A 22,596-nucleotide genomic window follows, 5' to 3' on the forward strand; every position below is an offset into this window, starting at 1 on the left:
TTTTAACATTGCAAAAGAGTTCTGCACAAGTTACAAAAAAAATGTGCTTTAGTGAACAAAAATAACTAATACTAATGCGTGTTTTCTTTCAGAAAAGTTTGAGAAAAAAAAACCTTAAGACGTTAAAATCATGGTTTATTTTTTTATGATTTTTATTCAAACAGCTTGTCTGGTATATAATTTACTCAGTTACAAAAAAAGAGAGACAACATGATTCAACATAAAAGGAGATCCCTCCATGTTCCAGATTAGAAATGGAAACCTCGTTCTTGAAATAAGACATTTAAATAGGTCAAAAAAACAAAAAACAAAACAAAACAAAAAATGTCTAAAATATCATGCCTAAATCCATTTGTCTTGTCCAAATACCCCACCCCAAAAATGTTTATATGTACAACATGGACATTAGACCGAAAAAGGTTTTTTTTGTAAAGTCTACGCAATTCTAGACATTTTAAATGCTGTTGTGAGCTAACCTCACAGTTCACATTTACTACTCGAACATGTTATACACTAAGGACAACACACTCTAATGAATTAACACATTGACAGACCTGCTTGCTCCACCTCGACTTCTCAGTGGGGCCCAAGCATTTCTATTAATCATCACAGTCAATCATCACCAGCATCATCATCACCAACGGCATCCTCTTCCTCATTTTCGTTGTTGTCACCATTTCTTTCACCTTCATGCTAATCTTCTGCGAGCTGCCCTCCATCTTTGAGACACTGTGGACAGGCAGAACTGCCACGTCCTCTGTGACACAAGCGCTCTAGAGAGGTCGACACCACAGGGTCATGAGAACTGGATCTGCTGCACACCTTGGATCTGCAAAAGACGTACACACATAGGCCACAGTTAATCCCCATGGCGGCATATTTCAAGCACACAAAGAGTAACTTACATTCCATTATCCTAACGCCAACCCTCGACCTGTGCTTGTGGCCTTGAGCTTAGCTGACGTCCCGCCTCCGTGGAGAAAACAATTAAGTTGTCAGCCTAGCCACAGCCACTTTTAGGGAACTTCTCTCATTTCGCTCATTTTGTTGAATGAAGAAAATAACCTTTGAATTGCGCTTTTGCGATATATTGAATGAAACGTCTGCCGTCAATGATTTTTTGCGACGAAGGGAGGACGGAAGTTAGGAGGGTAATGGAAAGAATCTAATGAGTCAATGTACAAGTGTGTGACATACATTTTAAGTGTTGTTTATGGGTTCCCCCATATACAAAACAAGTTTGTCAAACCAAGGTCAGTCTACACGCTTGGTGCATGAAGCAGGAAAACATTTCTGGCAAAATTGTAACCAGAAAATGACACCGTGCATGCTCTCCTTTACTGTTTGTAGGACATTCCGTTATGCAAACTCCCATCCTCGACTTGCACTTCGCTGATGCCCTTCCTACGTGGAGAAAACAATGAAGTTTCCCCGCCGTCAGCCTAGGCACAACAACTTTTGGGGGACATTTCCCCCATTCAATATACAGATTACAAAAGAGAAAAAAATATCTTTGAATTGCGCTTGTGCGAGACAAGAGTTTGGATGATGGAAATTTCCCCAGGACTAAGTAGAGTAGTAGGACTAGGCTTAATCCACATGCCTATTGCAAACTGGCAAATCTTGTTCCATGGTTCATGACGCCATCAAGCACACATTAAGACACATGTTCTTCAGATAGTGACTATGTCAACATACCATCAATTACCAAATGCAAAACGGATATCCAGTGTACAATGTAAAATAATATCTATTCTTACCCCCTGGTAGGAAGTGGTGTAGACCATCACGTTCTGTTGCTGACCATCTGCTGTGATTATTCCTGTCGGCAGTTGACTGGCTGAAATAATGATAAAATCAGAACAAGTCAGATTTTTGTTCATATTCAATGAATTCATTAATTTAATACAGCCACTAAAAGAAGCAAAAATATCTTTGTCTACAGTCTCCAGTCATACGCACCAAAGGATTCTTCAGTGAGTTCTTCGCCAATGCCCTCAGACACAGACACACCTGCGATACCCTTCTCACCCTTCATTGCCTGAAAAACAAAGTGGAGAATACTGTGAACACTTTTTTGCAGACAAAGGTGTGGTTATCATTACTGCGTCCAACTTGGATTCGGATACTGCATAGTTTGTCAGTGCAATCTAAGTGCCCAGTATATTGTGCTCACTTCACACACATCTAAGGTTTAAGAAAAACTCCCATTGATCATTCGTTTTTAGAAAGCATGTGCATGTGTGTGTGAGAGAGAGAGAGAAAGAGAGAGAGAGAGAGGGAAAATCTGTCGATGGGATGGTCAGCAGATTTGACACATAATGAACATCTCCTTCTATAGTGGAATCAAATTACCGTATTAATTAAATATAGTGCGTGCGTGTGTGTGTGTGTTTGTGAGAGAGAGAGATCGGTCAATAGGATGATCAGCAGATTGGACCCATATGGATTATTTTCTTGTATTGTGAGATCAGATTAAGTGTGTGTGTGTGTGTGTCTGTGTCTGTGTGTGTGTGTGTGAGAGAGATCGGTCCTACCTCTCTGAACTTCTGCAGGTAGAGTTTGAGGGGCTCCACGTACATATCGAAGCCGAGCGTAGACATGGCGAACAGGATATCCTCCCCGTTAATGGTCTTGCGCTTCTCCTGGTGGCAGCGCTCGCTGGCCTCTGACGTGATGAAGCTGATGAACTCGCTAACGCACTCCTGCACACACTCCTTAGCGTCTTTTGCAATCTATGACAACCGGAAATTGAAAATTGAACTCTTGTGCTTGTGATGTGGCTTGATTATGTCCTCTTTTGAAAGTCGCTTTGGTTAAAAGCGTCTGCCAAATGCAATGTAATGTAATGAATTCAGAGTTAAGAGCGTTCATGTAATTATTTATTTGATGGGGTTACAGGAAATGAGTGGGGAAAGAGAGATGGGGAAGGTTCGTTAAACAACCTTGGATCAGAAGTGAACTGGGATCCCTGGCATAATCGTACAGCACAATAGCGCACTAAACCATGTCCTACCAGGGGGGAGGATTCGACTACTGGCCCTAATAATTATTTTCTACTTTCTGTATTTGTTGTTAAACATTTTTTTTTCTCTGTGTTCTACTGTGTTTGCCAATATGCAGTTGCAATGCAGTCTTACTTTTCCAGTCTGTGGAACTGCATTCTTCATGATGCGGGCCACATTGGCGATGGGGAGGTAGATGTCTTGCTCACGTAAGTGATCCTTACCGCCATTCCCATCTTCATGGTCATTCAGGTCATCCCCATCGTCTGCGGATGTAAATATGCAAAGGAAATATGTGAATAAACAAGTAGCAAGATATACCAAGTGCTGTACAGCTCACTGTGACGGTGGTTGTTTTTAATTGCGTTTTAGAGCCCCCACTGATCAGGAAAACGGTCCTGTGTGTGAGAGTAAAGTGGGTGTCAATCTGGGGTCATGATTCTGAGGCCATCCAATCAAGAGCGGAGGACTATGTTATTTTGCGTGTAGTGGCTAACTTCACTGCCTGGGTCATTCATTCATGGTGACGGTGGAACGTCTCGTTACAATAGACATGCATGTAGTTGGGCACAATTCTAGTAGGAACAATGAAATCAGACGACATATGGATTGAATTGATGTTCGATAAAGTGTGTTCGGTTGTTGTTCCTCACCATCCTGAGACTGAAGCACGTAGCCACCAGTCATGTATTCTCCAGTTATCCCCAACTGAGAGGTATCGGTTGTTGAACTATCTCCGTCCATCTATAACATGACACAAAAAAGACAGCTTTTTTTGGTAATCTTTGTAAAGTGGGATTAATTTGATGGTGACGTTTTATAGATTCTGAACTCAAGTAATCTGCTACGAATCGATGGAATGGCTAGTAGCTAGATACCAATTAGATCAGCTTCCTGGTATTTTGGCGGATTTCTCAAAACATCGGTAGCCTACCTTCTCGCTGTGATTACAAAGCTTGTTAGCATGAGCTAGCACTGGAATGTTAGAACACTAGCCTCTTGTAAACACTGAGGCAGCAATGTTTGGGGAACGAATCATGAAAGTGGCGCTTATGTTATTATGATAGCTTAATTGTTTAGCGAAACGCAACGCAGCCCACTAGAGTGACAAGACTTAGCCATTTGCCTATGGCCATATGTGGACCACGTCTGTATGGAAACAAAGGTGCTAGGTAGAGCGGACCTAGCCAGCTACTGAATTAGCTCAAAGAAATGGCTAGGACCTAATGGCAAAGCTAACTGGTGTTAGCGAGTCAAGCTAATGCAGAAGTAACAAAGGGCAATGGTCTTTATTGAAAAAGCTAGCTAGCATTATGCCACAAATATACCCCAAGGCATTTCGAGTCTTTGCATCGTCTACCAGACAATATCACAGTTCCAAGTGCAACTCGGCGTTTGCCTTTTAACCCCTCAAAAATCAACCTATGCGTTTATCATGCGTGTATTCAAAACGAAATCCATGGCTGTTGAGAGAAAGCACAAAGCGGCCTGCTGTTGGTTGTGAATTGCCTACACCACGAACACGACTTTTGGATGTGTCACACACATGATTCTCAAAGCTTCCTGTTATCAAATCCTCATTCTCACAGACAACAAATAAAAATCAGTCAGAGACGGACATTTCCATTCGAGCTAACGAGAAATTGGTTAGCAATCATTGGCCGGAGCCAGATACAAACCTGCAATGAAGCCCTGGTTGGTTACCTTCTCAAAACGGCCGTTTGGTTGGACAGAAAATGGCTGCGAAAGAACCAGTCCCAGCGCGCAGCTCGGCGACCTAACAGCATTGCCCTCCTACACACGCTAGGGGGCAGATATACCGGTAGCTCCCATCCCATCCCCCAGTCCTGACATGAAGCAACAGAGTAATGATCCTCCTGGAGAGTGATAAACTTTTTTAAATTAGTTTATGGGAAAACGTTGGCCACCAAAATGTTGTTTTTACCGAGTAAGATATATGCCGGAAGAAATGTACACTTTTGCCGTCCTCTGCAGTTTTCTGCTGGGGACATGATAGCCTAACAGAAGTGAAACAAGTTTTGACTTTTTTTTGTTTCTGCTGGGGCAGGGCAGTATTTGTGAGTGAAACTTCTCTTTCGCATTTTTTATTGGCAGGGTTGCACTACTTTTGTCATTGGATGCACTCAATGATAAGACCCCCCTCCAAAAAAAATCCCACAGAGCCAACGCTCTAACCCCGCCCCCACCTAGAACAGGAATAACAAAGGGCAACAAAGTAACAACCACCGTGCTTGCTTGTTACACCCTGTTACTAAAGAGGCGTGTGAAGCTGTTGAAATGTTCTTCTTTTGTCCACTAGATGTCGTTGTTGGTCCAGAAAAAAGAACATCCGCAAAATGTGTTTGCTTCGGGTTTAAGGTGGCAAATGGAATGTGTGACGAAGCACAAAATTTCATTCCACTCAAGTGACAGGCAGCCTGTTGAAACCCCCAACAACTTAACACCCTTTGCTGGGTTTATTCGTATGCTTTACGTTTGGGTAGATCCAGGTGGCGGAGCACACCAGAGAGCACACTATTTGTTTAGGCTAAGAAGGGGTGTAGCCTGACGTTTCGAATGAAGACCCAGATTGCAAAATAACACTGGCGGATATAGGCCTACACTGGTTCAGTCTAAACTAGACGTAAGTGCCAAAGTCTGAAGTTGGTGTTTCAAACAACATCCTAGTCTAGCAATAGCGTTGTTGTTCACATAACTTGAGTTACAGCAGAACGACGGGGAAAATTGTGGTGAGAAACTTTTCTGATTTCATGAATGAGAGGATATGCGAAAATATAGGCTATAGCCAGGACACAATAGGCACATTTTCTAAATGGTAGAATGAAAAGCTATTGAAAATATAGCAAACGTACGCCATATGTGTATGTGTTCATTTCTTTTCTCGCAACATTGACAGTTCAAATATGTTTTCAAGACACCCTTCTTGTAGCAGGGTATGCTGAAAAATCCTACCAACAAATAGGCTGTTTAGTATGCTTTTCTTTATGTATTATTGATTAGCATTTCTGAAATTACATTTACCACAATACAACAACATTTGTAGGCTACTGCTCCGTATATTTTTTTCAGAAGGGAGATTGCCATGTGCACAGCCGGTTCATGACAGCTGCTGTTTTTTCCCCAAATGGGTGGGGCAAGGGAGGGGTGGTGGTTCCAGACCAGTTCACATGTGTGTGTGTGTGTGTGTGTGTGTGTGTGTGTGTGTGTGTGTGTGTGTGTGTGTGTGTGTGTGTGTGTGTGTGTGTGTGTGTGTGTGTGTGTGTGTGTGTGTATTTGTGCGTGCGTGCGAGCGTGCGCACGTGTGTGTGTGTGTGTGTGTGTGTAGTATTGCAATGCTGCCCACCCCCTGACATGTGTCTGCATTGTCCTACATAGTGCATCATGGTCTATGGTAGTATGACAATATTACAGGCTAATTACTCAGATGAACACCTCCCAAGTGTAGCCAATAGGGTAGAAGGCGAATACAGTGTGTGACCTATCAGAACGAAAGCCTTCACGTATCATGTATTCCAGTGGTTCTTGGTCATTACATCAAACTTATGTGCTAACTAACTGTTACATAGATTTTTGACAATAAAGTACACTTGGCTTGAGTGATATACTGTACATGCATATATTTGATAGTAGGAATGAGCATTTGCATTGCATCCTGATATAGAACATGTCTAACATGTCTACTGTTTCACTCTCTCTCTTCAACACCAGTCATTTATTCAGTAGGCCCACCACATCTTGTTTCAAATTTGTGACCGACAATAAGAGGCTGAATGAATACATTTTCACACCAGTTCCGTGACCCACCCAGGACCCTGCACGTCCCACTTTTGGGGCCCGACCGACCAGTTAACACTGACGTAGTCCACGGGTCCATTCTCAATGAATTTTAATCATTCTTTTCTTCATCCACTCCTAGAGCAAGCAGCGATGTCAACAGGCCTGGCAGCAGGGTCAGAGTCTGGCCCAGAGTGTCCGGCCTCTGGGCAGTATGACTACAACCTTCTGGTCATCGGGGGAGGGTCAGCAGGCTTCGCTGTGGCCAAGGTACGCGTTCATGTTGTTGTGTAACATTTCAATTGATCAGAGTCACACATAAGCAGCCCTCATGTTCTAAATTCCCGACTGGAATGCTTTGAATTGATTCAAAACCGATTAATATCAGCCATATTCCAATGCATTCACTGACTAAACACTACCACGTTGAATACTTGTGTAATACTACTGGTATGTGTATTTTCATTTCCTTACATTACACTTCCAAGAGACAACAATTCTAGCAACATACAACTAAAAGCACAGGAATCGAACAAAACAGTGTTGCAAAGTGTTGGTTTGCTGTACGTTTTTGAGCAGTTTAACACACACACACGCGCACACACACGCGCACACACACACACACACACACACACACACACATAACCGAGGTGTTCCCACGCAGTCCGCCCCCCTCGGGTCTCGAACTCGCCACCTCCTAGTTAACACATCTATCTAATAGGTTCGGGTATGGGAGGCACAGCACGATACTGCTGAGGTGAAGGACCAGTCCGATAGCTCAGCGCTACCAATACTGTATGAGGCTTCGGGAGGGAGGTTTACTAACGTTCCACGGCACACCCTGCTAGTTGGCCTTAATGTCAGACACACACACACACATTTCATCTTTCTGTGTCTGTGTTTCATCCTCTGCTCAACAGGAAGCGGCTTCTCTTGGCCAGAAGGTCCTACTTCTAGATGCCCCATCTCCTCCGGGTAACACTAAGAGTAAGTGATGGTGATGGTGCTCTGAATAAACTCATGGCGTTGTGATGTCAAGACACCTGGAGTGTGGAGTCCTTCCTTACTCAAAGTGGTGAATGTCTTTTTGTTTCATGCGTCTCATGCATAGCAGAAGCAATTCAAGTATGTACCAACTGCTTGATTTAGGCATTGCAATTATAAAGTAAAGTACAAAACCAATAAAGCAATATTTGAAAGAATTGAACAGTTAATTACTTTATAACACCTCAGCATAAGTGCCTTAAAAGTAGAGTATGCGTGACCAGAGTAGGCATGGCAATTATGCTGCTCATTGTAATTGTGCTGCCTATTCCCAACATTTGTATTTTCATGAATATTTACAAAGTAATACACTAATATTTACTACGTAGTTTGACCAATGTACAGTAAGTTTTGCAGCGAAAAAAATATCTATTACTGGAAATTCACATTGATGAGCATGGAGAATTTCCACCTTTTAATGTACGAGAAGTGTAATTTTCCCAGTCATAATGAATGCCTACATTTTGATGGTGGTGGTAATTATTTGAAAAAAAGGTAACAATTGGGAATACATCCTCGAAATACTAAAAACATTGCATATTCTACCTTTAAAAGATATGTGTGTTCATTTGATATCAATAATACAAATATTGGTAATGAACAAGACATTTGTGAATGTATGACTTCACACATGCTATGTGCTAGGGGCTAACATATGAACCCTAATAACAGTAGCGTTTTGGAGTGCGCGCACATCCAGATAAAACAGGTGGCGGACTTAAACACGATGAAACAAAAAAGAAAGAAGATCCGTACACTGTTGCTGCTAGTTTATTCAACACAACGTTTCGATCAGTCTGATCTTCATCAGGGTGAAAATAACAGTGTCACCGGTAAGCAAAAGAAACATTTCCTGTTTGCCTCAGGTGTGAGTGGCTTTGGAGGTGGAGTGAGCGTGCTGAAGAGGCTGATGCAGCAGGCTGCCTTGCTGGGACAGAGCCTGAAGGATGCAGCAGCCTACGGCTGGAAGATCCAGCAGCCAGGTGACACTTACTTATTTACATACGTACTTGCTTACTTACTTACATACGTACTGACTTATGGTAATTACTTACTTACTTACTTTCGGCACTTACTTACTTAAGGTAATTATGTACTTAGATAACTCCGTACTTACTTATGGTACTTACGTGCTTATGATAATTACTTAGACCCTTACTACTTACTTACGCTACTTACAGTACTTACTTATGTAGGCCTACATTCTTACTTATTTACTTACTTACAAAAGTGATTAAGAGTACATTAGCGAATACCAAACGCATTACTATAGTATGGCCATAGATATACTGAGGCACTGAAGGATCCTGATGCCAACTACTTGACGCTCCAGCAGCATCCAGGCGAGTCATGGAGTACTTGCAGTAAAATGTTTAAAGTGCAGTACGGAATGCATTATGCATGCATTGCAGTTGCCTGGTTATACTAGGTATCTTATACTGCATAGCAATGGTTCCCAATCTGGGGGTCAGGACCACTTGTGGGGTTCACAGAGGTACTGCAGCTGTGTTGAGGAGAGAAGTAACTTTGCATAATAAACAGGAAATCCACAGGATAACACTTAATTCCATAAATCGGTTAGTAGCCGTATTTACTTGCAGTAGTAGACAACTGATTAATGGACAATTAAGCAACAAAAATTGCCTCAGAAGACTATGGGGGGTGGTAGGGTCAAGAAAATATTCTTAGGTCCAAAACCACCGCTGTATACTACTGAGGTCTTGAAGGCGCGCAGTCAGTGGCCTACTGATGGAAGCCTCAGGAGACTACTGCACTTGGCTAGCAGAGTAGAGGTGCACTGTGTTATATTTTTAGTAATTTATTTCCAGAATTCATGCCGCCGCCTGTTCACAAATGTTACCTTTTTCATGAATACTTACCATCACCATCAAATTCTAAGTATTCATTATTACACGAAAAATTGCACTTTTCATACATGAAAAAGGGACCTTCTCCATTGTCCGCCATTTTGAATATCCAGAAATAGAAAATATATTTTTTAGCTGCAAAGCCTACTGTGCATTGGTCATACTAGTGAGTATTGGTTTATTACTTAGTAAATATTAATGAAAAGATCGAATTTGGAAATAATGGCCACCATCCTACACAATGAGTGCACCTTTAAACTTGCTGAATACAGAACGTTCACTTAATAGTGCACTCTACTGGTACTGAAATATAACTCTCTCCATACATAACTGTATCCTGTGTATTTGCAGTATGTTTGTACCTGTATATTTCCGCTATGATCTCTATTGACACTGCACTATATTTACACATATTTTATGTATACCTTGTACTTATTTTACAATTTCTATGTCTTTGGACACCATGTGTGTGTGTGTGTGTGTGTGTGTGTGTGTGTGTGTGTGTGTGTGTGTGTGTGTGTGTGTGTGTGTGTGTGTGTGTGTGTGTGTGTGTGTGTGTCCTACAGTTGAACACAGCTGGAGTGAGCTGACAGACGCACTGCAGGAGAGGATGAAGGAGCTGAGCTTTGAACGGCGGCAGGAACTCAGGAAGCTCGGTATCACCTACCTGCACGCTCACGCGGAGATGCTGGACCCACACACTGTGCAGGTCATTAGCAACATACCGTGTGTGTGTGCTTGTGTGTGTGTATGTGTCAGTGCGCTCAGTGTGTACGTGAGTGTGAACTTTCACCTTAGCAGACCTGATGATCTGATGCAGAAATGATGGCTCCCCACATTGTATATGCTGGTATTGATATAATACAATAGTGCGTGCGTGCGTGCGTGTTGTGCGTATGAATGAGCGTGTGTGCGCCCGTGTGCATGTACGTGCAGTTATTGACTGCCAACAGTTTTTGGTCAACTGCTGACAGTGTCGGTAATTGCAAATAGATTTGGTCTGTTGTCTGATTCACAGGCGACAGACTCAAAAGGGGAGAAGACTAGCCACACTGCAGAGACCATCGTGATTGCCACAGGAGATAAACCACACTACCCAGACATCCCTGGGCTGAAGGAACACTGCATCACTTGGTAAGGAAAGGTCACAAGGTATTAAAACAGCAAAGATGGGTTGGATATGGCTTTATAAATGTTCCATTTACATATAAAATCAATATCTCCCAAATATAATGTATGTGACATAGCTGTTCATTGCGTTTTTGATTGACCTCTAATACTACTGATTCTGCTATTGCTGCTGCTGCCAATAATAATAATAATAATAATAATAATAATAATAATAATAATAATAATAATGATGACACAATAATAATAACATGGCCTTGGCTGTGCCTCAAATGGTTAAGGCACTGCAGTCTTACACCAGGCTTGATTCTGGCTCGAGGTCATTTCCCAATCCTCCCCCATCTCTGCCACTTCTTTCATCGTTTTCACTCTTCCCTCAAACGAAGGCATAAAAAGCCCCTACAAATATGTTTTTTTTAAATATTTCAAAATAAAAGAATAATAATAACAGTAACTTCAAGAGTAAAATCAAATATAGAAAAAAATCTAATGATGCTACAGCTGCTGTTGTTACTACAATTACCACTAATAGTATTAAAAGTTAGTGGTGTGGATTGGCACTGCCCTCACGATCCGATTCGATCACGATTCGGGAGGTAGCGATTCGATTCTATGCGATCCGATCCCATCCCATTCAATTCTACAATGCATTGCAATGCATTACATTTCTACAAAGCAAATGTTTAATCAGTCATGATGAGGCAATACAAGTAGTCAGATACTGAGCAACAATTTATTGGCTGTTTTCTGTATCAGTCTGTATCAGTCTTGCAATGTTTTGAAGTGCTTTTATTTAATTTAAGATTCATTTGCTCCCGAAATATCCATGGAAGTAATTGAAACTTAAAGAAATTGCCGGATCTGGAACTTGACGCATTGAATTGGATCGTCCATGCCCCGCATTGGATTGCATCGCCGAATCGATCATTGTTGACACCACTATTAAAAAATAACAACAGCCCAGCCGCTGCTCTAACGGCCGGGCACTGGACTGCTACAGGGGCGATCCTGCTTCGATTTCCGGCCTGGGCCATTTCACGGTCCTTCCCTGTCTCTCTCCCATCTCACTTCCTGTCTCTCCTCCCCCATAAATACATAGATAAATAAATAAATAAATAAATAAATAACAACAACACAACTTCTCTGTTCATTTCCCATCTCTATGATGTCTTTTTACAGCGATGACCTGTTCTACCTGCCTCAACCCCCTGGGCGTAGCCTACCCTGGTTGTTGTGGAGTTGTGGAGGCACAGATGATAATATACAGGTCCTTCTCAAATAATTAGCATATTGTGTTAAAGTAATTTTTTCCCCATAATGTAATGATAACAAATACACTTTCATATGTTTTACATTCATTGCACACCAACTGAAATATTTCAGGTCTTGTTTTGTTTTAATATTGATGATTTTGGCATACAGCTCATGAAAACCCAAAATTCCTATCTCAAAAAATTAGCATATCATGAAAAGGTTGTCTAAACAAGCTATTAACCTAATCATCTGAATTAACCAATTAACTCTAAACACTGGTAAAAGCTTCCTGAGGCTTTAAAAAGTCTCAGCCTTGTTCATTACTCAAAACCGCAGTCATGGGTTAGACTGCTGACCTGACTGTGTTTAACATTGAAGTCAATGGTAGTGGCATTGCATGAGGGTTATGAAAGCCCAGATATCATTGATGCTTAGCTGTCAGCTGTTTTTTGTTCTTTGATCTGGTGACCCACACTTCCCTCTTCATTATACTCCATAGATTTCCATACCAAGTTTTTCTATTTTTGTTACAAATCTAATTCTAATTTGCCAGAAATGAAACCCCATTGATAGTCAATGGAATGTTCTGTACAATACTAGCAGTAATTACTGTCTGCTCTTACCCCACCTCCATCTCCACCTCCACCTCCACCTCCATCTCCCACTCAGCGATGACCTGTTCTCCCTGCCTCAACCCCCCGGGCGTACCCTGGTGGTGGGGGACTCGGGGGAGGTGCTGGAGGCGGCCGGCTGGCTGTTCGGCCTGGGCACCGCGGGGGAGGACGTGGTGGTCATGCGGCCCTCGGACCATCGGGAGGACGGAGACCACAAGGTGCTGGAGAAGCTGGAGGGACACATGTACGTGCAGGGCGTCTGCTACATATACGGATACATGCTCACCAAGGTGTGTGCTTTGTTCTCAGTGTGTGTGTGTGTGTGTGTGTGTGTGTGTGTGTGTGTGTGTGTGTGTGTGTGTGTGTGTGTGTGTGTGTGTGTGTGTGTGTGTGTGTGTGTGTGTGTGTGTGTGTGTGTGTGTGTGTGTGTGTGTGTGTGTGTGTGTGTGTGTGTGTGTGTGTTCTCCTTTGTTGTGTGTGTGTGTGTGTGTGTGTGTGTGTGTGCGTGTGTGTGTGTGTGTGTGTGTGTGTGTGTGTGTGTGTGTTCTCCTTTGTTGTGTGTGTGTGTGTGTGTGTGTGTGTGTGTGTGTGTGTGTGTGTGTGTGTGTGTGTGTGTGTGTGTGTGTGTGTGTGTGCGTGCGTGCGTGCCTGTGTGTGTTCTGTACATGGAGGGGTGCAACTACCGGTACGGATACATACTCCCAATTGGGCTTTCATACTCAGATGTGTGTGTGTGTGAGTGTGTATGTTTGTGTGTGTGTTTCCTTACCTCTGTTTTGACAAAATGTGTTCCCTTTGCCATTAGTTCGTTTTACTGAAAATTGTGTGTGTGTGTGTGTGTGTGTGTGTGTGTGTGTGTGTGTGTGTGTGTGTGTGTGTGTGTGTGTGTGTGTGTGTGTGTGTGTGTGTGTGTGTGTGTGTGCGTGCATACGTGCATACGTGTGTGTGTGTGTGTGTGTGCGCGCACGCACGCGTGTGTGTGTGTGTGTGTGTGTGTGTGTGTGTGCGCATGCGCGTGTGTGTGTGTGCGTGCGCGTGCGTGCGTGCGTGCGTGCCACAGGTAGAGAAGATTGAGGCTGGTAGTCCAGGTAAACTGAAGACCACATCTTGGCCACCTGGCCGCCCTCTACTCGTGGACGAACAGGTGTTCAACACTGTGAGTCACATCTCTCTCTCTCACACACACACACACACACACACACACACACACACACACACACACACACACACACACACACACACACACACACACACACACACACTGTCCCATAGAGCCAGAGAGCCGGGTTCGATTCTGACCCAAGGTCATTCTCTCTCTTGTCAGCTGTCCTGTCGCATTAACGGGAACCTCAAAACGCACCCACCCACCCCAAAAAACCCTCTATGATCAAAGATGGCGGTATCTCTGTCTGTCAGTGTCTGTCAGTATCCCATCTCCTATTATTGAAAGCATTAGAAAGGTTTATTGCCATTCTCTTGCTGGTCACAAGTGTTCTCCAAAGAGCATTGGTTGTAAACAACTGGATTGTTTGGGATGGTTGGGTTTTAGGGTTCCCTTTATTGAGACAGGACAGTTGAAAAGAGAGACGTGGATGGGAGTGAACATGAGCGGTATCTTGAGCCTATTTCAAGCCCCAGGAAGAAGTTCAGTTGCTCCCAACCAAAGCTTTTTGGACTAGCATGACCTGTGTGAATATGAAAACGTTGTGTATTTTATTGCCCGTCAGACGTTTTGGTCGTTTTTGGCGGAATGAGCACCCAGTTGCTTTTTATTTTGGTTGAGTTGAGCGTGTTTGTTTACTTCATACATGTTAATATTGCTTCATTTTAATTTGAAAAGCACCAAATTATACATTGTTAACCATTTATTTACCATACGTGGTTAAACAAAGCCTCAATGTGGACAGCCATTTTGTCTCCACGCATGTACTTGAATGCATGTGTCTTTCCAGGTGATCCTATCTGTGGGTAGGGATGGCTGCACCCAAGGCCTTGGCCTGGAGCGAGTTGGGGTGACACTGAACCAGAGGTACAGTAGGGGGGCGCTGGCGTTCTGCTGTTGTGTTTTTGAAGACTTTACTGTTATGCTGTTAGCATTTAGACAATATTTTTGTCAAAGTCGCATGTAGCCCTCTAACAGTGTGTGTGTGTTTGTGTTTGTGTGGATGCGTGTGTGTGTGCGTGTGCGTGTGGGTGTGCGTGTGTCTGTGTGTGCCCGTACATATCCCATGTGTCCTGCAGTACAGGTAAGGTGGTGGTGAATGCTGAAGATCAGACCAGTGTGTCCCACATCTATGCCATTGGAGCCGTGCAGGAGGGCAGGCAGGCTCACGCAGGCCTCTCCACAGAGACCGCACGCCTACTGGCTCAGAGGCTATACTCAGGAAAACACACCAAGGTGCTGGAGTGAGTTTGTGTGTGTGTGTGTGTGTCTCTCTGTGTGTGTCTGTGTCTGTGTGTGTGTGTGACACTGAAATTTTGGTCAAATATCCTTGTAGTCTTGCATGATTTTACTACCATCGCATCTTTCCATCCTTGTACCTGTGAGGACCATGGTATGACCACTAGGTGGCAGTGTCCCACTGATTACTTTAGAGATTACTGTGTAGTCAGTGAGAGTACTGTATATGAAGAGTTCAGATGCAAAACCCCCTAACTCCATTTCTGAAGACCTGCACTTCTATATTGAGGGAACCCCTTTGTTGTTTGGTTTAAATTGGTGTACTTGATAATACATACAGTGCCCTCCATAATTATTGGCACCCCTGGTTGAGATGTGTTTTTTAGCTTCCAATTATTTTATTTTTTTTCTAAATAATATGGGACCTTAATGGAAAAAAAGAGAAAAATCCAACCTTCAATACAAGTGCATTTTTTCACTGGGGAAAAAATCCCACATAAAGAAATAATTATTTGACATCAAATAATGTGTGTCACAATTATTAGCACCCCTGGTGTTAATATTTTGTACAACCCCCTTTTGCCAACAAAACAGCACCTAATCTTCTCCTATAATGTTTCACAAGATGGGAAAAGACAGAAAGAGGGATCTTCAGCCATTCCTCTTTGCAGAATCTCTCTAAATCATCCAGAGACCTGGGTCCTCTCCTCTGTACTCTCCTCTTCAGCTCACCCCACAGGTTCTCAATGGGGTTGAGGTCAGGGGACTGAGATGGCCATGGGAGGAGCTTGATTTTGTGTCTGGTGAACCATTTCTGTGTAGATTTGGCCATATGTTTAGGGTCATTGTCTTGCTGAAAGACCCAGTGACGACCCATCTTCAGCTTTCGGGCAGAGGGCAACAGATTTTGATTTAAAATGTCCTGGTATTTCAAAGCATTCATGATGCCATGCACCCTAACAAGGTTCCCAGGGCCTTTGGAAGCGAAACAGCCCCACAGCATCACTGACCCACCCCCATACCTCACAGTGGGTATGCGGTGCTTTTCAGCATGCGCATCTTTCGTGGTACGCCAGACCCACTTAGAGTGTTTGTTGCCAAAAAGCTCAATCTTGGTCTCATCTGACCAAAGCACACGGTCCCAGTTGAAGCCCCAATACCGCTTGGCGAACTCCAGACGCTTGCGTTTATGATTGTGAGTGAGGAAAGGTTTTCTCCGTGCATGCCTCCCAAACAGCTTGTTGGCGTGTAGACAGCGCCTGATGGTTGATTTGGAGACTTTGTGACCCCAGGATGCTACCATTTGTTGTAATTCTGTAACAGTGAGCTTTGGAGATCTTTTGATTTCTCTTACCATCCTCCTCACTGTGCGTGGTGGCAAAATAAACTTGGGTCCTCGTCCAGGCTTGTTTACCACTGTTCCAGTTGTTTTGAACTTCTTAATTATTCCTCTCAAAGTGGATATGGGCAGCTGCAGTTGAGTGGCAATCTTCTTGTAGCCTCTGCCTGACCTGTGAATGTCGACGCACATCTGCCTCACTTGTATGCTGTGTTCCTTTGTCTTTCCCATGTTTAAGAGTGGATAAGAGAAATGGCCTCGGTGTCACGTCATATTTATACCCCAGGGAAACAGGAAGTGATGAATTACTAATTAAATGTTCCTACATACTCTGGTAAACTTTGTAAACTACTGTAGAAATGACAGAAATGCTTCAATTATATTTATTTCCTGGGAATTGTTAAGGGTGCCAATAATTGTGGAACAGGTGATTTAATGAAAAATAATTATTTTTTAGTCAGGGATTTTTTTATTTTCTTACAATTCATTTGAGTTGAAGGCTACATTTTCCTACAATTTTCAGTGTGACAGTATTCTTCTGCAATAAACACTCAATTTATTTTAAGGCTTTTAACACATCTCAACCAGGGGTGCCAATAATTATGGAGGGCACTGTATAAATAGTTATATTACATAAATAAAATAAAAAACTATGCAACTTTGATGGCTTTGTATTACATAAAAATGAATTAAGATTATTTTCTGAAAAGGCACTTAGGGGGTTTTGCATCTGAACTCTTCATATACAATCACTGGCTGTAGACAGTCTGTGGGCGGACAAATGGTCAAGATTAACACCATGCAGTCATGTACGTTCTGTAAATAAAGACTCAGCCTGAGAAAGCGCAAACCTCTTCACTCATTGGCTCTGAAGAAGGCGTGACAACGTTGAAACGTTGAAGGAGAGGATTGTGCACATCCCAGGAAAAGGTGCAGGATGAAGGCCAACTGTAGTTTTCAAAGTGAGAAGTCTGCACACTTAAAATCCTTTTTGTTGTAATCCTGCCATGAAATAATAAAATACAACAAAAATGATTTTAAGTGTGCAGACTTCTCACTTTGAAAACTAACGTTGTAACATTAGTCTTGGCACTGCCCAATAAAACAGCTAAACTTCCACATCTGAAGATGCTCCGGTGACTCTCTTCTTTGTCTGAAAACACAAAAGTTGTTTTATATTATTGAAGAATATATAGCATTACATAACAGTACCTCTGTTTGTTAATGCCTTTGTATCCTTACGTCCTTGTATCCTCATAGCCTTCCATTCTTGCATCCTTGTATCCTCGCATCCTTGTCAGAGGTGGCCAAAATAGAAGTAGAAGTACATTTACGTGTAAGTACAATACTAGTACAATATATTACACTGTATTTACATTATATTTAACTTAGCTGACGCTTTTTGTTAATTCAAAGTGACTTACAGTTATTATTTTTCAGGGAATTGGTTACTGTCCCTGGAGCAATGTAGGTGCCTTTCTCAAGGCACTTCAGCCATGGATGGAGATGTAGGGAGAGGTCAAGTGGGATTCGAACCTACAACCCCTAGATTGAAAGACCAACTCCCTAACCACTAGACCACGGCTGCCCCATAGTGGGTACACCAGTTATTCCATTGTACCTAATGAGGTGCCTAGATGTTGTTACTGAAAAAAGACCTAAAAAGAACACCCTCAAATTTGATCCAACCTGCCCAGAATCAGGTAAATTGTCCTATAGTAACTGTAGACCACTTACTTAGTGAAGTGACTTGTGTTGAACACTAAGAAACAATGGCAGAGATTTTGTGTTTTACTTCTACTTTTACTTTGGCCACCGTTGACCCTTGTATCCTTACACTCTTGCGTCTTTCCATCCCAGTATCCTTGAATCAAGTTCTATTTGTATTCTAAGGAATATGTTGTATATTGGTAGGCTTATCCTTTCATCTTTGTATCCTTATCCTGTACTCGATTATCTTGTGCCCACATGTCCTACCATCTTTGCACTCTCGTTCTCTTGTTGCAGTGTGAGAGCTCCAGTGTCCCCAGGGTGTTGTTCACCCCAATGGAGTATGCCTTCTGCGGACTCACAGAGGAGGCAGCAACCCAGAGCTTTGGGGAGAGTAACATAGAGGCAAGAATATGCATACACACATGGAGAGAGAGAGGCAAGAATATGCATACACACATGGAGAGAGAGAGGCAAGAATATGCATACACACATGGAGAGAGAGAGAGAGAGAGAGAGAGAGAGAGAGAGAGAGAGAGAGAGAGAGAGAGAGAGGGAGAGAGAGAGAGAGAGAGAGGCATACTATCATTACACCAGTCTCCTTCTATTGGTTCAATGTAAATAGAGATTTTAAAAACTCTGCCTACATTATTCTATCTATTGGAATAAGGTATAGTAAAGAAACTGTATTCAACAGGTCTTCCATGAACACTACTGGCCCCTGCAGTGGAGCCTGCCCAGGAGGAACAAGAACTCCTGCTACGCCAAGGTCATCTGCCACATCCCAGACAATGTAGGTCACCAACAACACTTACCTATGCATGCCTTTAGTGTTAGCTAGTATGGCTGTACCCAGGCCCGCAGACTGGGGGCAACGGGGTATGTTGTCCCGGGCCCGGGGAGAAAGGGGCCCAGAATTGGGTCCCCATTACATTGCATGTATTTGATAGTGGGCCCTTTGAGATGACTTTGTCCTGGGCCCAGCAAAAGCTGTCAGCAGCCCTGGCTGTACAGATATTATATCAAACCGAAAAATCACATGATGCATGTCATGAGTCATGATACAGTATTGCAGTGTAAGAAGGCAATATCGTGATGTGCCCTTTCAAAGTTCTGTTACAGAAAACAACCATGTGATATGATGTGATGGCGCTTTCAAGCTTCAAATCATCATCATCATCATCGTCATCATTATTATTATTTTGCTTTTTTTGTTATGAGTAGCCTCTTGCAACCTAGTTTACCTATAAACTATTACAGGTTTTATTTACAGTTGTATTTCATGATTTTGACAAATATGAATAAAGCAAATTAATTCATAAAAAAAATCAGCCTGATCTCCAAGAATTCCGTGCTCCTGGACACAGATGTTTGGGACACGAAATCCGTGTCAGTTTCACAGATTTTGCCGGAAGTGCTGTCTATATTCCCACAACACTGTGTTAACTCTATCATTAGAAAATACATATCAAATCCTAATCCTAAACAACATAATGCTATAGCAATTTAAGTTGTGCCCTGACCAAAACATTCCCTAACCTTAACCTGTCATTGAAGACATATTTTTGAGAAATACCTTTTCCAGTTGGTTGATGAAAACACAAGACTGGAAACATAGAGCTGTGGGAGTATAGAGAGCGCACTTCCGTGTGTCCATCACGGAAAACAATTCCGTGTCCAACTGACACGGATTTCGTGTCCCAAAGATCCGTGTCCAGGAGCACGGAGTTCTGAGAGATCATGTTGAGAAAATTGTGGATTGTATTGAACCTTTGGTCAAAAATTATGATGTGAACCAAATAGTGAGTTGAGTGTAGCTAGTGTCAGAAATGAAAGAAGTCATATACTGTACACACACACACACACACACACACACACACACACACACACACACACACACACACACACACACACACACACACACTTCTTTATTTGGATCTTTCAATACCATATTATCACTCCTTTTTCTACGTTATTGTCGGCAGTTACAACGGGTGAGAATGTTAATGTTTGTTGCATGCTAGCATCAGGCCTCCACCCGCCATTGCTAGTGCGTTCGCACGACACACACACACACACACACCCTGTGCATAGTAGTACTATTACTTTATTTGTCACAATACAGGTACAGTAAGATGTTGTTTCCAAAGAATCCAGAGATGCCGTTGCCGTTGCGGCAAGAGTTGCAAAGAATGTATTGACCAACTGTTGAGATGCTTATCTGAATGACCATCTTTGAACTCACACACATGTACTATACACACACACACACACACACACACACACGCACACACACACACGCACACACACACTGTGTAATTGTGCTTAGTACATATATCATCCTAATGGCATTCCCTTGAGCTGACTAGTATCTCCTGTGTTCACAGCACCGTGTGGTGGGGGTGCACGTGCTGGGCCCCAGCGCTGGTGACATCATCCAGGGCTTCGCCACGGCTCTCAGGGGTGCCCTGACCAAAAAGCAGCTGGATGCCACCATAGGCCTCCACCCTGTGTCTGCAGAGGTACTAGAATTTCCTTTACCATCACTATCCACCAGGGGTGTAAATAATAATCAGAACGTATCGATATATCGCAATATAATCTGGCGATTGAATCGAATCGCATCGTATCGTGGGGCATTCTTAAGTATCGAAAATAATCGAATCACTGGCCCCTGCCCAATGCCCTAGCTCCATAACATAATAGAAGTAGAAAAGTAATTGGAAAAAAAGTCAAATCGAAACGTATTGTATCGTATTGTGGGACATTCTTAAGTATCAAAAATAATCGAATCGCATCGAATAATAAGATATGCCAGGCTAACAGATCACTAACAGATTTTTTCTCTTCCTAGGTGCTGGCCAATTTGACACAAACCCAGCGTGAGACAGAAGCCATGCGCGTGCAAGGAAACTGCTGAGGTTAAATCCCTGCTGTCAATTACTGGCTACCCATGGCAATAGCGAAAACAGCATCCTCCATGTGTGTGTAGTTTTGTGATGCTATGGGTAGCATGTGGACAGCAGGGCGATCGCTAATGTGTGGTCTTTTGAATGGAATGATTGGCAGCTGGGCAGTCCAGAAACTGACCAATGACGTCCCCACCTGCAGCCTGGGAACAGGTGGGCGGGGACCGATGAACTGCTTCCAATTGTTTTGTTTGTTGGATCATTATTCCTTCATTGAAATTTAAGAGACTTCACTCGTGGAGACTTTGCTTTGGTGCATGACGTAATTTTCCCAAAAACGGGAACTAAGCAGGGCACAATATTTTTTTACATTTTTAAGACATTATCATGTTCATACCAAGCCCAACGCCCCAAACATTACATTTGGGACCAACTAATAAGACATTTACACTTTAGAAAAAAAAACATCGTGTTTGTGAATAAATGCAGCAAAGGCATGTACTCTTCAGAGGCAATGAAGATGCACGTAAAAAAGGAAGTGAGACCACTATCTGAGAAACACTTTTACATCTACTATCTATCCAAATGATGCAGCAGAGATGAAGAAGGCATTACTGCCAAAAACATCGGTCTATATGACTAAGCAAAAATAATGAAGGCTTTAAAAAAAACTTGTACCTTGGTGGTTTTGTTCTATTATCCAAAATGTATCTATTTAAAATGCAAAAAAATGTGCTTGATCATTTGCTTGCCCCCTCATTGCTCCTTACAGATATATTAATTAATGTGGTACCCTATTGTAAGGGTGACTTCCTACTATGGGGCAGTGATTGTCCAGTATTTTTGTTGCTGATGAGATTCTGATTACTTTTTTGTGATTGTTATCAGGGCTTCACATTAACTTTTTCACTAGGCAGACACTGTGGCTAGTGGTTTTCCTGAGGCACTTGCCATCCAGCTATTCTACTAGCCATGAATTAGATTTTTTTTTTTAATTATTATTTTTTATCATGGCGTTGTATATCTAACCTCAGAGGATGAGGTGCTTCAAACAAGAGGCTGAGTGCATGGGTTTATACATGGAAATAAAACAAAAAAATCTATCTGTCCTGTTCTTGTCCTGTTACCATGTCTGGATAGGGGACAAAAAAGGTCTTGGATTTTTGTGTGTCCCCCCCATGAAATGCATCATGTATGGGGGCGCTGTGGCGCAGCACGCTAAGCCCCCCACATTTGGACTTGCGTGCCCACGGGGACCCTGGTTTGAGTCCGGCCGGGGTCATCTCCCAATCCTCCCCCATCTCTCTGTCCCACTCGCTTCCTGTCTGCATCTCACACTATCCTGCCCAATAAAGGCATAAAAGCCCCTATAAAGCACATTAGTTAAAAAAATGCCTCATGTACACAACCTGCGCTTGTAGAAGAATATGTGGTAACTCGTAAATTAGAATATGTTTGTCAATCAGATAAGCATCTCAACAGTTGGTCAATGTATTCTTGGCAACTGTTTACGAAACAGCAACGGCATC

General features: G+C 42.7%; 2 protein-coding genes across 3 annotated transcripts; one reads left to right on the top strand and one right to left on the bottom strand.

The window, feature by feature from the left end:
- Positions 1-128: 128 nt before the first annotated feature.
- On the bottom strand, positions 129-4,610 carry nfyba (nuclear transcription factor Y, beta a). The gene is given in 7 exon segments (XM_063217122.1): positions 129-829; positions 1,761-1,840; positions 1,963-2,041; positions 2,538-2,735; positions 3,141-3,271; positions 3,659-3,749; positions 4,428-4,610. Coding segments are annotated over 6 exon segments (720 nt in total). The 5' UTR covers positions 4,428-4,610; the 3' UTR covers positions 129-688.
- A 740-nt stretch (positions 4,611-5,350) lies between these two features.
- Positions 5,351-21,724, top strand: LOC134463823 (thioredoxin reductase 1, cytoplasmic-like). 2 transcript variants are annotated; one of them, XM_063217123.1, is made up of 14 exons: positions 5,351-5,755; positions 6,943-7,070; positions 7,721-7,787; positions 8,711-8,827; positions 10,279-10,421; positions 10,731-10,846; positions 12,764-12,998; positions 13,769-13,864; positions 14,661-14,737; positions 14,950-15,106; positions 18,456-18,563; positions 18,856-18,951; positions 20,546-20,680; positions 21,013-21,724. In XM_063217123.1, the coding sequence occupies exons 2-14, from the start codon at positions 6,954-6,956 to the stop codon at positions 21,076-21,078; spliced, it is 1,530 nt and encodes a 509-aa protein (XP_063073193.1). In that variant the 5' UTR covers positions 5,351-5,755; positions 6,943-6,953; the 3' UTR covers positions 21,079-21,724. The 2 variants fall into 2 exon arrangements, with proteins under 2 accessions (XP_063073193.1, XP_063073194.1); XM_063217124.1 differs by having other exon boundaries at positions 5,351-5,649.
- The last annotated feature ends 872 nt before the right edge of the window (positions 21,725-22,596 follow it).

The sequence above is a fragment of the Engraulis encrasicolus genome, chromosome 15 (genome assembly GCF_034702125.1).
Source record: "Engraulis encrasicolus isolate BLACKSEA-1 chromosome 15, IST_EnEncr_1.0, whole genome shotgun sequence".
Taxonomy (NCBI): domain Eukaryota; kingdom Metazoa; phylum Chordata; class Actinopteri; order Clupeiformes; family Engraulidae; genus Engraulis; species Engraulis encrasicolus.